The sequence below is a fragment of the Myxocyprinus asiaticus genome, chromosome 37, assembly GCF_019703515.2.
Source record: "Myxocyprinus asiaticus isolate MX2 ecotype Aquarium Trade chromosome 37, UBuf_Myxa_2, whole genome shotgun sequence".
NCBI classification, from domain to species: Eukaryota; Metazoa; Chordata; class Actinopteri; order Cypriniformes; family Catostomidae; genus Myxocyprinus; species Myxocyprinus asiaticus.
This window is the reverse complement of record NC_059380.1, coordinates 40,876,635-40,893,070: the sequence shown is the minus strand read 5'-3', so window position 1 is coordinate 40,893,070 and position 16,436 is coordinate 40,876,635. Positions and strand designations below refer to the sequence as shown.

Sequence of the window (16,436 nt, the reverse complement as noted above, 5' to 3'; positions counted from 1 at the left end):
TAAAGAGATGGACCAATGAAGCAGAGCTGGAACTACAAGCCTGCTTTGACTGCACTGATTGGAGTGTTTTTGAAGCTGCAGCCACCAATCTGGACGAGCTCACAGATACTGTTACATCATATATCAGTTTTTGTGAGGATATGTGCATTCCTACTAGGATTTATTTAACGTTCAACAACGACAAACCATGGTTTACAGTGGAACTCAGGCAGCTTCGTCAGGCCAAAGAGGATGCTTACAGAGTTGGGGATAAAGTCTTGTATAAAAACAAGTTTTCAGCTAACGACCCTGCATCAGTGTGGAGTGGCATGAAACAACTTACGAATTACAGGACTCCTACCCCCAACCCTGTGGTGGACCAACAATTGTCTGATGACCTGAATGTGTTCTACTGTAGATTTGAAAGGCCCAATCTCACACCCACACCCGCTCTGACCTTCACTTCACAAAAACATAAACACCTACTGCAACCCCCCTCCTCCCCCTCCTGCTATTCAACCTGCACTTAAGATCTGTGAAGATGATGTGTGCCGTGTCTTTCAGAAACAAAGGATAAGGAAAGCACAGGGCCCAGATGGTGTTTCACCTGCATGTCTTAGATCCTGTGCTAACCAGCTGGCCCCCATCTTCACACAGATCTTCAATAGATCACTGGAGCAGTGTGAAGTCCCATGCTGCTTCAAACGTTCCACTATCATCCCCATCCCAAAGAAACCAAAAATCACAGGACTTAATGACTACAGACCTATCGCCCTGATGTCTGTGGTCATGAAGTCATTTGAGAGACTGGTGTTGGCCCACCTGAAGGACATCACTGGACCCTTTCTAGATCCCCTTCAATTTGCTTATCGAGCAAACAGGTCTGTGGATGATGCAGTCAACATGGGATTGCATCATATCCTGCAACATCTGGACAGACCAGGGACATATGCAAGGATCCTTTTTGTGGACTTCAGTTCGGCTTTCAACACCATCATCCCAGCTATACTCCGGACTAAATTACACCAACTCTCTGTTCCCATGTCTATCTGTCAGTGGATTACCAGCTTCCTGACAGACAGGCAGCAGCTTGTGAGACAGGGGAAACTCACTTCCAGCACCTGTACAATCAGCACTTGTGCCCCCCAGGGATGTGTGCTCTCCCCACTACTCTTCTCCCTCTACACCAACGACTGCATCACCAAGGACCCCTCTGTTAAGCTCCAGAAGTTTGCAGACAACACCACTGTCATCGGCCTCATCCGAGATGATGATGAGTCTGCATACAGACGGGAGGTTAAACAGCTGTCTGTCTGGTGCAGTCAAAACAACCTGGAGCTGAACACGCTCAAAACGGTGGAGATGATTGTGGACTTTAGGAGGAACCCCCCAACACTGACCTCCCTCACCATTCTAAACAGCACTGTGGCAGCAGTGGAGTCATTCAGGTTCCTGGGCATTACCATCTCACAGGACCTGAAGTGGGAGACCCACATTGACTCCATTGCGAAGAAGGCCCAGCAGAGGTTGTACTTCCTTCGCCAGTTGAGGAAGTTCAACCTGCCACAGGTGCTACTGATACAGTTCTACTCAGCAGTCATTGAGTCTGCCCTCTGCACTTCTATAACTGTCTGGTTTGGTTCAGCTACGAAATCAGACATCAGAAGACTACAAAGGACAGTTCGGACTGCTGAGAGGATTATTGGTTGCTCCCTGCCCTCCCTTCAAGAACTATACACTTCCAGAGTGAGGAAAAAGGCTGGAAAAATCACCCTGGACCCCACTCACCCTGCCCACTACCTTTTTGAACTGTTGCCTTCTGGCCGACGCTTCAGAGCTCTGAGCACCAGAACTGTCAGGCACAGGAACAGTTTTTCCCCCAGGCAATCCATCTCATGAACAGTTAAAACTGCCCCTTTGAGCAAAAACAAATGTATATGTATATGTATGTGTATATATACACTACCGGTCAAACGTTCTGAAACACTTACTCATTCTTTATTATAATTTTTTTTTTTTTTCACATTTAGAATAATAGTAAAGTCATCAAAACTATGGAATAACATAAATGGAACTATGGGAATTATGTTGTGACTAAACAAAATCCAAAATAAATCAAAACAGTGTTATATCTGAGCATCTTCAAAGCAGTCACCCTTTGCAGAGTAGTCACAATTTTTGTGTGTGTGTTTTCAGATACCATATGTGAACAAAGTGTTATTCCAATTGGATTAAGTAAAAAAAAAAAGAAATCGTCCAGGTCAAAATGACTGGAACAAAACATAAGGGTTAAGTATTCTATTTTTGTCTTCTCCACCAATTTATGCAATTTATTTTTGGTTTTGGTAAACATATAAAAAATGTTTAGATTAGTGCGTGGGTTCGAACCCCACTCCTGGTAACAAAAATGTAGCCGGTGGGCTGCAAATAACCACACTGAACACAAAACTATTTGGGGGGGTTTATCTGACAGCTGTTTAAAAAAAAAGGAAGAATCAGTGGTCAATGGGGCCCTATTGTATTTAAAAAAGAAAGAAAATGCAGAAACTGAAATATGGTAATAAAATACAAAAAATTAAATACAAAAATGAATGTGAAAATGAAATATGGTAAAGGCCAGTTCTCACATGTGTGCCAAAATGTGGTCAAACTCCACACATGTAATCCATATGCATCCCAAAGAATTATCAACCGATGAACAAAACCGGGAACTCTCTTGCACAGCATGTGTTCTCACGCTTCTAACACGAGAGAGCGCCGAAAAGCAGCTGCCGCAAAACTCCGGTCTTAAAGGGGCCACGTCCAATTTATGATTAGATTTAACTTACATAAAAATTTCTCCACTTGGCTACATTAGAGTTTGAAAGATTATCTTTGGGAAAAATATAAATGTCTTTTATTTGCTGTAACATTTTATCTGAAATTGTGTTTTTTTCCAATTTAGAAAAATATTGTACCTGAAACTTTAACTCTATTTTATTGCTGCCCTGCTATTTCCTTCAGAAAAACAATATGTTATAATAATCTCATGTCAAACCTTGAGGGCATTGTGGGTATGTGATCGTGATGCCATATGTACGTGACCGTCTCTGAGGAAGAAACTCCTCCACCTCCATCCCATCATGACGATCCACGGCAACCACCGCTTCCCTAGCAACAAAAACAACACATTTCCTGTGACATTCCATTGAAAAAAATAAATAAAAAGAAACCATTAAGCACACACACCGAGCCAGTAAAGATATTCTGGGTTAATGATCACACAAACCAAACAAATCATAAATTCCTCAAACACTTTTAAGTGAGCAGACATTGAACTTCAGGTTACCAGGTCAGAGGATTCTACACATTCCAGTTGTGGGTACTGAACACACTCCCAAAAGGTCAATCAATCCTGGGAACAATCCACACGGCATGAGGGGCTGTTCACACCAAACGTATTTATGTTCATACGTATGTGCTGTTTACTTATGTAGACATACAGTGGATAGACATCTTTGACCGCTGCACTGCATCTTGCGCAGGAGCATTATGTTGTTTAGACGCCATGTCAAGTTAAAAGAACTTCAACTTTTAAAAACACGTCTAGATCCCTGAATCCAGTTTTTGTTTGCTGCGCTGCATCTAGCTTTTTTTAATGCAATAACGTGTTCGATTCGAATGGCCACTGAGAGCGGTCCACAGAGATGAATGAAACTTTTTAGTGCTCATTTGTAAACAAATATTCATTGCAAATGAACAAATTGAGCATTTAAAATACCTTGTCCAGTCGGTGTAGTAAAGGTTTCTGCCGTGAGACACGATGGCAAATGGATACTGAATCCCTTCCATCACTTTCCTCCGGAGACGTGAGAACGGATCGATACACTCCACCTTACGAGTGCCTAAAACAAACAGAAATATTGTAACTCAAAAGAGATATTTGCTGATCGGCATTGGCCAATCACTGCGCCTGTTTCGCCAATTAGTTGTAGTTCCCTACTGAACTGTTTCCACAATCTACCGACAGCCTTTCAAAATATTGTTTATTGAGTGAATTTTCAGTAAATATTGTGGGATATAAGTGTTCTTTTAATTTTATAAATGTTGTGCATGTTACATTTACTGTCGTTTAATTGTATTATATATAAATATACCAATTAGGGCTGTCAATCAATACAATTTTCAATCAAATTAATTGCATGTTAATATTTACTGAGAAAGGCCCTCAAGTAAAGGTTATTTAGTATAAAATAATTAGAATAATTAAAAATATAATATATAATAAATATTATAATTCAAATATATTACATTACACAATGTGACGTAAAGCATTTTTAATACAAAAAGACTTACAAGTCCATATCATGGGACATACCCCTATTATTTCCCTACTTCTCTCTGCACTATTTTTAATTGTTGGCCAATGTACTCATGCATCAGACGGACGCTTTTGGAGCATCTTACTTTGGTAGCGCCAGGTCTCACTAGCATTTAGCGCAGTCTTTTTAGTGTGCTGTATCAAGTTGAATGTAGTTTAAAACTTTGAAAATGCGTCTCGAGATCCCTGAATTCTGTAGTGCTCAGTCCAGCTGTCTTTGAGCACAAAAGCACGCTGTAGAAGGCTGTGCTCGCACGCTGGTTTGGCGAGGCGTGTTGTATGTATAGCTGGAGTTGCACTGACTGCCCCCTACTGCCAAAAATGCATAAAAACTTCAAGGTGGTATATAAAGCTTGAATTGCTCTGATTGTTGGAACATTCCTTATTATGGAACTTCAGATCGAGGGCATGATTAATTGCATAACTTTTTTAACGTGTTATTTTTTATAGAATTAATCGCACCAAATTAATGCGTTAAATCGACAGCCCTAATACTAACATTTTATTGTCTCTCTGTAGTCAAGATTAATATCAGTTGTTGAAAAACTCATTTTTGTCAACCACCAGGTAGTAATTTGACTACCAACATGTATTTACAGAGCAAAAAGCTTAATTATTACAATATTCTAAATAATGATTAAATTAACTCTGACCTGCATCCGCCCAGCAGAGCTGTCTGGTGTGGGGGTCATAGGTCAATCCATTGGGCAGCCCCAGGTCATCTTTCACCAGCACTGTTCTGTCAGTACCGTCCATGCTGGAGCGCTCAATCTTGGGTCCGTCTCGGTTCCAGTCAGCCCAGTACAGGTGTCTGAGTTCCAGGAAAGAGAGATTGCACATTTACTGGTTTTATTTAAGAAGTAATCATCATAATTTTTATGTTTTCCACAGCAAACACATCTCTGATGTCACAGTGTTACGGTAGGGCACGTACCCATAGCTGGGGTCAGCAATGATTGGTCGTGGGTTGATGAGGTCATTGTCGAAGAGGATGCGTCGATGACTTCCGTCTAATCTTGAAACTTCAATTCGGTCCAGTATGGAATCAGTCCAGTACATGTTCCGGGACATGTGATCAATCGCGATTCCTTCAGGACTGCCCAGATCTGTTCATGGAAACATGAGAAATGTGCATTCTAACATTGTGAAAGAAATTTTCTACAATTACAGGCTGTTCACACTGAACACGTTGAGTCCATCCACACTGTTTTTCAATTGCTTTCCTATGTTAACATTCACTAGATGGACATCTTTGACCGTTGCGCTGCATAAAGTTTTTTTTTCTTCAGTGTCTTGCGCATGAGTGCCATGTTTTTTAGATGCTGTGTCAAGTTTAAAAGAACTTCAGCTGCCTAAAACTGGGCTCAGTCACACACCTGTTTTGATGACATCAGTAGTTTGGCCGCCCTGCATGTTTGCTCTGCTGATGGCCGGTTGTGTGATGTCAGACCAGTAAACCATCTTCTCAACGCAGTCGTATGCCACAGCGATCACAACTTTACCCTGCAGAGACAGATGAAAGCAAATGCTACAAATATTAAATACCATAAAATCATGTGTTTCTATACATTAACTTTTCTGACCCACTTTATTCCATTACAAATCGCCATTTTGCATTGAAACATATTGAAATTACACTATTTTTCAAAGCCCATGTTGAACAGGAAAGCAGTTGTTGTAGTTGAGTGACTGAATGGTCAGTTTGAAGAGACCAGACAAACTGCAGTGACTCTGGAAGGAGAATTGTGTAATTGTCTCCAAAGATTCTGAAGAACCCACACTGAGTGTAAAATCAAAGCCGCCTCAGTTTGACCAGCTTTTTAAGAACAAAAGAAAAAACTTGTCTCTTTGTTTTCTAGTTTTCCTGGAATGTGACATGCTGAGTCATGACTGGAGATTGTGTCTGTTGGTGTGGGCTACAATGGCAGTAAATTGACGTTTTACCACATTTCTGTGTATAATATTCTTACAGAAGCATATTTGACCTACACAGTCTGAATCAAAAGTTCGAGAAGATAAACAGCTTCATAACACGCTCTGGGAGAAAGTTCAACTCACTGGTATGTGCAGCATGGTCTTTGCCTCATCTTTATTCATTCGGGTGCCGTCCAATGGGATGTAGTCGATCTTTCCACTCTGAGCAAATAAGATGTTAGCTCCTGGAGCCAATGGGCTGATGTCAGGCTTCGGGGTGGGGCCAATGATGGGTGGAGCCACACTGTGGTCAATACCTATGGAAAGAGGAAGGGGCTCGTCATTTAAGGTGCGATGTAACATTCTATTTGCTAGGACACAAGTCGGTCTGTGTGCTTACACATGGGTCTGTTGCCTGGTCCGGTTCTAGAACCGGGAATTTCCTGTCCAGATCCATCCACACACCAACACTGGCTGATGCTGGTGTGACACTGCGTGGGTTCGTAAGCACCATAGCTGTCACAGGTGGGCACGTACTGCCCGACAGCTGGACGCGGTCGGAAGAAAAAGTATCCACCAGAGGAAGAGGAGGCAGCCAGTGACGATTCTCTGTGACGCTCACATGCCGTCTTCTCATGATCTGAAATAAACAGATACAATCGGTTAACACGCAACCTCTTACAAACCCCCACACAAACCTGAAACAGATGTTAGATGAAGTGTGTCATTTTTCAATAATTTCAACTATAGCCAACCATAAGTTCAAAGGCTGATTCCCCCGAAAAGTGTAAACACTGTTACTTTATCAAAATATTGCTCTGTTTGTTTGAGCATTCCAACCAGTCCGACAAAGCAATATTGGCTCGATCATTGGTGTGAGTTTAAGACAGGACCATCTGTTTGACCAACCAAAGAGAGACGAGGAGAGAGTTTGAATTTGCAATTCCATGTGGTGCCATTAGTGGCGCACAAATTACACCCTAAAGAGCTTTAAAGAAACCATTACGAGGATATTTTAAAGGGTAATCCATCCACTTCTGAAATAAAAATTGTTCTGCATGACAATGTAACTTTTAGAACTCAAAACATCCTTTCCTGTGCAACCAAACCTTTTATGAAAATTTAACTAATAAAAATTCATTTCAAAATCTTCATGGATCTTCATCTTCATAATCTTTGCAGATCCTTTTGAAGAGCCTTAACATTAAAAATGAGTAGCTGAAGTATTTCTAACAAGATCCCTGATCAATTCTGATCTTAACAGTTTAAGTGCCACATTGTTTTATGAATTAGTCACAGAGTAATGAAGCTTCACAAAGATGCTATTATTGAAGGATGCAACAGTTATAAACTTTATTTAATATGACAACAGATCTGCAGCTCATGAGTTAGAGTTTTCAGTAATATCACATGTGAAGGGATTAGCCAACCATGAGGCCGTTTACACATGGAAATCTTAAAGGTACTGAAGCAAAAATAAAGCTTTTTTAATTCTAAGGGTCAGAGAGAAGGTGGAAAATGTTGTTCTATCTTTTACAATTAAACACAGACAATACATTAAGCGCTATAGATGACATGAAGTCAGATATGATGAAACACACTCTATTCCATCTAAGACCCAAGAGTGGTAAACAATTACTCATCGTGTCTGGATTTTTGGCCCCTGGGGGCTCTTTGGATGGGACTGTAGTGACATCTGGTATACGGAATCTATGTGACCAAACTTTGTCCCCAACCCACTGCAGCCCACCACAAACCATCACAACATACTCATGTCCTAAACACAATCTATCCAAACACACACATTCTGACTCCTCTACTCAAAGGGCTCATGTCATACATTTTAAGCATTTATTTCCCCCTCTGAGGTTCACCTAAAATGTTAATCAAAGTGCACCAAAAACAATCTTAATTAAGGTTTTCCACCCTCTCTTTGATCCTTAAAAAACATGCACTTTTTTTTCTCTACTATGCCTTTAAGAGTTAGAAAGAGGAATAATGTTTAAAGACATAAAAAAGAGGGGAAATAAATCGAGAGAGACAACCATCTTTACAGCTAATGTTACTATGCTGAACAGTGACATTATAGAGCTGAACAGGGACTTTTCAGAGCTGAACAGTCACATTACAGGGCTGAACAGCGACGATACAGGGCTGAACAGTGACGATACAGGGCTGAACAGTGACGCTGCAGGGCTGAACAGCGACATTATAGAGCTGAACAGGGACTTTTCAGAGCTGAACAGTCACATTACAGGGCTGAACAGTGACGATACGGGGCTGAACAGTGACGATACAGGGCTGAACATTGACATCGCAGGGCTGAACAGTGACGCTGCAGGGCTGAACAGCGACGATACAGGGCTGAACATTGACATCGCAGGGCTGAACAGCAACATTATAGAGCTGAACAGGGACTTTTCAGAGCTGAACAGTCACATTACAGGGCTGAACAGTGACGATACAGGGCTGAACAGTGACAATACAGGGCTGAACATTGACATCGCAGGGCTGAACAGCGACATTATAGAGCTGAACAGGGACTTTTCAGAGCTGAACAGTCACATTACAGGGCTGAACAGTGACGATACAGGGCTGAACAGTGACAATACAGGGCTGAACATTGACAATACAGGGCTGAACATTGACATCACAGGGCTGAACAGTGACGCTGCAGGGCTGAACAGCGACGATACAGGGCTGAACACTGACATCGCAGGGCTGAACAGTGACGCTGCAGGGCTGAAAACTGATGTTACAGAGCTGAACAGTGACATTATAGGACTAAACAGCAACATTACAGGGTTGAATAGCGACCTTACAGTGCTGAACAGTGATGTTGCAGGGCTGAACGGTGAAATTACAGGGCTGAACAGTGATGTTGCATGGCTGTATAGTGACAATACAGGGCTAATCAGTGATGTTACAAGGCTGAACATTGACATTACAGTGCTAAACAGTGATTTTGCAAGGCTGAACAGTGATGTTCCGGAGCTGAACAATCAAATTACAGGATTGAACAGTGGCATTACAGGGCTAATCACTGATGTTACAAGGCTGAACAGTGATGTTCAAGGGCTGAACAGTGACTTAATAGGGCTGAACAGTGATTTTGCAGGGCTGAACAGTGACGTTACAGGGCTGAATAGTGATTTTGCAGGGCTGAACAGTGACGTTACAGGGCTGAATAGTGATTTTGCAGGGCTGAATAGTGATTTTGCAGGGCTGAACAGTGACGTTACAGGGCTGAATAGTGATTTTGCAGGGCTGAACAGTGATGTTGCGGAGCTGAACAATCACATTACAGGACTGAACAGTGACGACATAAGGCTGAACAAAAGAGGGTATTACAGTTAGGATGAAACTATTGGGGCTGATGTTCGTGGTGGGATGGGGGCTGTAATCATCAGTGTGACAGCGACGAGACACCTGCCCTCAGATTAGCAGAAAACTACACGCTTCTCAAACAAAAACAGACAGACAGAGACAGACTCATATAAGTGTTGTGAAATATTTTCCCAGGGGGGAAAACCTGCGCTGGAACACAGTAGAATCGTTCACTGACTTATGCAGCCAAACTGCTCCATGTTACAGCTCCCCGTAACTGGGAGAATGGGATGAGAAAAGCTGACTCTGGATCAGAGGCTCCAAGCAACATTCTACATCAATTGTGTATGCAGAGAAAATGTCTTAGTTTCTACAAATATTCTACATTTTTGTTTTATAATAAACAAGTAGTTTCATTCATGAAACAAACCGTTTTTATGACATTTTGGTAGCATTAAAAACAGTGGTGGGCCGTGCATTAAAAGTCTAGGCTTTCAGTGTGATTCATGCCATTAAGAAAACACAGTTTCACAATGGATAAGACACCCTACGCCTTTGGGCATCATACATCATGTTACAGCTAACTAATAATACAACTGACATTTTAAAAACACGTCCACGAACGAAAGCCAGAACTTGAAACGACACTTAATGCTCAAGCAAGCCTAATTTTAACTGCAGCATGACTGTTTTGTGAAATGAACATCTCCCGAACAGACATTCATAAATAATAATTTTTCAAATGAATCTACAAGGAGGTCTATAATACCTGGAAAAATCCATCTAATAATATTTGTGATTTAAATGTTGCTTGCAATAAATTTCATTTCGTCAGGGTACACGGTTATGTTGCGTTCCATTCAAGTTGGATGAGGGATATTCCTACTTGATATCTCCGACAATAAATGCATTCCATATTCGGAACTGCAACGCTCCCATTAGCTTAGCAGGCATTTGACTCTCATTAGAGATGTCTCCTAGCAACCCAACTGATAAACAATGCTGCAGCGCTAGCATTTGTGCTTCAGGAGTTTATGATTATCAAAAGAGATTATAATGTTTTATACACCTGTTTCTGCAGGCGTTTGTTAAACAAGCTTTAATATCATGTAATGTGGAAATGAACTCATTTATTGATATTACTTAATAAAGTGAACGTTTATCACTTACTTTGTATATCTTCCTGAGTGTCCACATGTTTATGTGACATCATGCACCTGCATCTCGGCGAATTCGAGTCGAGAATTTGTGCACGAGCCTACAAGTTGTAATTCTGACTTCAAGATGCATTCCATTGCACTTTTCCTAGTAGGAAGTTGTAAAATCCGACTTTCTGAGTTGAATGGAACGCAACACTACTTTTCAAAACTTGATCTGACACTGAATGCTCAAGCAGCCTAATTTACACTTAGAAAACTCCTGATGTTGCTATAACAATGCAAAAAGCACTTACCAATTTGCTTGAAGTGAAAATCAGTCCTCCTTTCCTGATTAATAAATTAAGCAATCGCACGATCATGCAGAACATCTCGTGTTTTTAAATCCATAAGGATCTCTTTCTCAACGGCAATACCAGCAGTGATGACAGCCGACTTATCAGACAGATCTCGTGCTCTTCACTTTCAAATTACATCACTTAAAGCGTGATTGCGTCACTCAAGGCCAGCTAGAAGGCCTCCCCTGGGACATAGCCTAAAGATCACACCCACCAAGAAGAAATAAATCAATCTGATTGGCTGATGAATCTGACAATCTGACTTTAGATGCCTATTCACTTACACTGTTGAGGGATTCTGTGGAAATTCTGAAGGCCTGACTGGGTGGAGCTCAAACAGTTGTCACACTTTGCTTGTAAGCATCAAGGAATAAATTCTGACTGGATAAACTTTTCGTTTTTCTCTATTTGTTTGTAGATTAATTAAGAGTGGAAAGCAATTAAAAATACATAGGCAAAAAGGTGATTGAGAATGAAAGGATGAAAAATATTTATTTATTTGGCATGTTAGGCCAGCAGAGAAGGCTTTGCTAGCCCTGAGAATTCGCCACTGATTAAAAACGATTCCATTCAAGTTGTATCAACATTCGCCTTAGAAGATGTATGTGATCAACCAGTGGCGTCTGTACGCACCGTGGATCAACTCAAAACAAGCGTGCACTGAGATGACTTAAGTGAAAAATATTCTTTTATTATCAGACACATTCCTTGAACATGTTAGACTGGCATTCCCCATTGAATTTTATCCTGACTCTGGCATTGTCGATGGGCACAGCATATGATGACATATGATGCAGGTTCAAGTGTTGGACTTTGCTGCTTTAGGTAAGACAGTGGTTATTCTTCATTATTCATATTGGCTGCCATGTTGAAGGTAAAACAAATCATGCATATTCATGTTATTGATTCTTTATTATAAATATGATGTGAAGACCTACTTTCTAAATATGTTTGTTTACTATGTTGTTTTGACATGAGTGTTGTACAGTAGCTAGCATGACCTGTAATGTCTCTTGTATGCAATGCATGACTTATTTGTATGGAATGCATAGCATAGCAGAAGAGAGAGTGGAGGTGAGAAAAAAGTAACGCCAAAATAATGCAAAAGTAATGTAATGCTTTACTTTCCATAAAAAGTAACTTTTTAATTAAGTTACTTTAAGGAGTAACGCAATATTCTAATGAGTTACTTTTAAAAGTAACGTTACCCAACACTGGTTGTTAGCTTCTTTTTATATGTCTTCCTATGTTTAATGTTTACCTATGACTGTTTATGTTTAATGGCTATTTATTGTATACATTTGTCTGTCATTTTTATACAGTTTCAAACTGAATGTTTAATAAAGTGTAAACTAAACTAAACTTATGTCAATATTGTGTATATGTATATGTCAAACTCAAAATTAAAGCAAAATACAATGTATTTCTTTTACCCAATTAAATCTATTTTTATAATGGATGTAAATATGTATTAAAAGTAAAGTTGCATTAAAGTAAATAAGAGGGGTCATGTCAAATTGTCATGAACAAAAAAAATGACACAATGCAAAAAATCTTAATGGTCATAAATATGCTTTTTATTTAAGCAATTATAGAAATATTTATATTTATTTGTTATTAAAAGAACATTTCTCAGTTTTTTTTTCTTTGGTTATAATTTGACCTGGAATTGTTTTTTGTTTTTTTCACCGGATTATATCTAATGTTTTTAATGATTGACAGCAGGTGAATGTTACGTAACTGGCAAAATGACCAAGCTGTGTGAGCAATCACTTCCATTGAAGATCTGTACAGTATATATTACACATGCAGAAAAAGAAACAGATTCCAGATGAATTCTTGGCCCACTGACTGGAGCAGGTGTGCCGAGACTGAACAGCATTGTATATGAGAACCATATGATAATGTAAACCACCCCGTCCAATCCCCCTCATCCCTGAGGACAAATTAGGAGGGGAGGAAGGAACAAACTCAGAAAATTACACAATGAGAGCTCTTATCTTCCTGGCGCATCTCCTCACAAATGAACAAATGCTCTCAGTGATGAGAAATGAGTGGGAGAGGAAGAGAGATAAGTTGTTTTAAAGAAAAAACAATCATAATCTTAACTTTAGTTAAGTGTGGGTGGCTGCTCTGTTACTTGTTCAATTGTTCTGTTATTTTCTGTATATTTTCTGTCACAAAAATACATAAAACATTATAATAATACCTATATGCTTGTAAAACGTCTAAAAATTTAATAAATAATAAGCGATTCTGCTGCAGGAGCAATGTAAATATATAATAGCACACTCAAAAAGTACATTTCTGCCATTATTTACCATCTCTTCACCCATTTGAATTTGGCGTGTGTGCAAAAACGTCTTTGTTTACATGACTACAGCGCAGTGAGCGCACCTGACATCATATAAGTATAAACGGCTCAGACGTCATCGAGAGGACGTGCTGCAGTGCCAGGTGAAAAACTAGAATGTTCCTTCAAGAACCAATGCTGTATATTAAACATACTAACACCTACCAGACCCAGGTGTGCAGCTAAAGCCATCGCCATGGAAACCTGGCTTGCACTGACAGGTGAAAGAACCCTGGGTGTTGTAGCAGATGGCATCACTATGGCAACGACCAGGTTGACATTCATCAATATCTGCATGACACACAAAAAAGAGAAAACGCCATCAGGAATTGAAATGATAAAATCATGAAAGAATTAAGATGACTTGTTCTATTATTAGTGGTGTCATGATTACTATTGGTCACCCTTAGGGTTATAGGTATGCTCAAACCCATAACTTGAAATATTACACTTCAGTGTGCAACTGGAACACCGTTATCATTTTTTAAGAAAATGCAAAACTAGTTCAGACAGTTTTTGGTAAGTCTTGACTCAACGCTCTATAAGGAGGAATGCACATCTGTTGAATGTCGTTAATGAAGCATGTCTACCCGCAGAGCCTCTGCCTTGCATTGCGCTCCCATGGGCATTCAAACATACATGTGTAGCCCTTGTGCAACATACACAAAACCAGCTGGAGCCGTTCAGACCAAGCAATCTCAGCGTGATTATCTAAGGCTGAGGAACATGTTCAGGGTATGAGCTGCGATCTGTCCAAACTCAGTCATTACAAACTGGTGAAGAGGAAGACAGTCGTGATAAACGACGTGCACAGTTGTGGCGCATAGATTCGAGCATTTCCTGTTGGGGTCACAGTATTTCCTTCCTTTAGGGGCCCTGATGTTGGGTGAGAGTGGAGTGCAGACCTTCTAAAATACTATATGTTACTCTGCAGCAACAGATTATTACTGCAGTTAACAAAGCAGTGATATTAATTCTGAGTCTTCTCTTTACTGTTGTACATGAAACTGGTGTTGAGCGGGTAGAATTCAATGAAGCTGTCAGCTGAGGACATGTGAGGCGTCTATTTCTCAAACTAGAGACTCTGATGTACTTATCCTCTTGTTTAGTTGTACATCTGGTCTTCCACATCTCTTTCTGTCCTTGTTAGAGCCAGTTGTCCTTTGTCTTTGAAGACTGTAGTGTACACCTTTGTATGAAATCTTCAGTTTCAATTGGCAATTTCAAGCATTGTATATCCTTCATTCCTCAAAACAATGATTGACTGATGAATTTCTAGACTGATGAGTTTCTTTTGTGCCATTTTTGATCTAATATTGACCTTAAGAGATGCCAGTCTATTGCATACTGTGGCAACTCAGAAACAAACACAAAGACAATGTTAAGCTTCATTTAATGAACCAAATAGCTTTCAGCTGTGTTTGATATAATGGCAAGTGATTTTCTAGTATCAAATGATCAATTTATCATGATTACTCAAGGATAAGGTGTTGGAGTGATGGCTGCTGTCTAGATTTGATCAAAAATGATTTTTATCAAATAGTGATAGTGCTGTTTTTTACATCAGTAATGTCCTGACTATACTTTGTGATCAGCTGAATGCCACTTTGGTGAATTAAAGTACCAATTTCCTTCTGATAACAGCAAAATCTGTACATTATTCCAAACTTTTGGCCACCAGTGTATTTGTAATCTAACATACCAAGTTTTTTTCATCTTTTATAATCATATATAGGCCTTTTTCACAGGCCGTGATGATGCGTTTCCGCCTTATTTAGCAGTGTAAATCCAGCAAACTTTTTTATATGATAATTTTTTTTAAACATTGAGTGCAAGTTTATAACATTATGCCTATATTACCCTGGATTAGTTTAAAAAAATTAATTACTACAGCTGTGAGGGTGTTTCTATTACAGCTGCTGAGACAGTGACAGTAAATTTATCATCTTCTCCCATCTGACTCTCTTAATCAACCCCTCTCTATTTTTTCCCTCTTCTGGAAAGTCATTCAAATGTAATAGTGGATTTTTTCTTTTGCTCTTGGAGCAAATGGGTAAGTGAATATAATATTTGCTGTGGTCTCTCATTCACCGCTGTCGAGGATTACCCTGCAAACGTTTAAAAAGGTCTATTATGCCTGTTTTATTAAGAAATTTCACTGTTTGAGTAGCAGTCTGTGCAGCTGTTGGGAGCAACAAGACAGACACCAAAATCAAAAGTTTGTACTTCCCCACTATTGAAAAGCACCAGCGGCCACGGATTCAAATAGAGCGTGACTTTAGCATGTTGTTCAGCTAATAATGCAACACTCTAAAAAACATTATAAAAAATACATAGCACATAAATATATTCAGTCTAATTCTAATTTGATTTTATTGTTGATGCTTTGCAGTATAAAAATAAACGTTTATTTATAATCAGCATTTCTCTTCATTGTTTTTCATTGAGCGTGTTTCGATGCAGTCTAGCATTGCCTTATCGTAATCATGATGCTGCCTAAAAATGTTGCCTAGACAGGCAGCTCCACTAGAATTTACAACAGACCTTATAGTGTTGCTTTTTATTTGAGAAAATACAAAGTTTGTCCCAGAAAAAAATATGAACTCACCAAGTACAATTTGAACCATTTAAATAATTAAACTATTTTTTTAAAATATAGCTGCAAGCAGCAACAGATGATGCTGTCAACAAATGTATATGGTGCCGTCAGAGTGTGGTGACAATGAAATACACAAAGCTTCATGTCAGTAAATCAAAGCGTCGCCGACATCCAGCCTCAGAATATTTTTGCCGTCTTGCCATCCAATTTGTTGGTGCGCTATTCGAGAACCGTTTGGCATATCGAAAAGCTTTTAATAACTTTTTTGAGTGTCCCTAGATGATATGACAAATTTCGTGTGAATTGGACATACGGCCTAGGAGGAGTTAGAAAAAGTAGGTTTTCAATAATATTTAAAATGGCAGACAAGAGTTATGACCGACCATGGCAAATTGGCTATCATCGCATT

At 39.6% G+C, this 16,436-nt stretch overlaps 1 protein-coding gene across 1 annotated transcript in view; it reads right to left on the bottom strand.

Annotated features, from left to right (window-relative positions):
* LOC127427555 (nidogen-1-like) overlaps positions 1-16,436 on the bottom strand; it is a 44,635-nt gene that overhangs the window by 2,404 nt on the left and 25,795 nt on the right. The window contains exons 12-19 of the mRNA XM_051675184.1: positions 13,594-13,719; positions 6,654-6,893; positions 6,398-6,570; positions 5,716-5,842; positions 5,274-5,445; positions 4,993-5,150; positions 3,740-3,863; positions 3,017-3,129 (exon numbers count right to left, since the gene is read on the bottom strand). Of these exons, the coding sequence (XP_051531144.1) occupies positions 3,017-3,129; positions 3,740-3,863; positions 4,993-5,150; positions 5,274-5,445; positions 5,716-5,842; positions 6,398-6,570; positions 6,654-6,893; positions 13,594-13,719 (1,233 nt within the window). The remainder of the gene's footprint in view (positions 1-3,016; positions 3,130-3,739; positions 3,864-4,992; positions 5,151-5,273; positions 5,446-5,715; positions 5,843-6,397; positions 6,571-6,653; positions 6,894-13,593; positions 13,720-16,436) is intronic.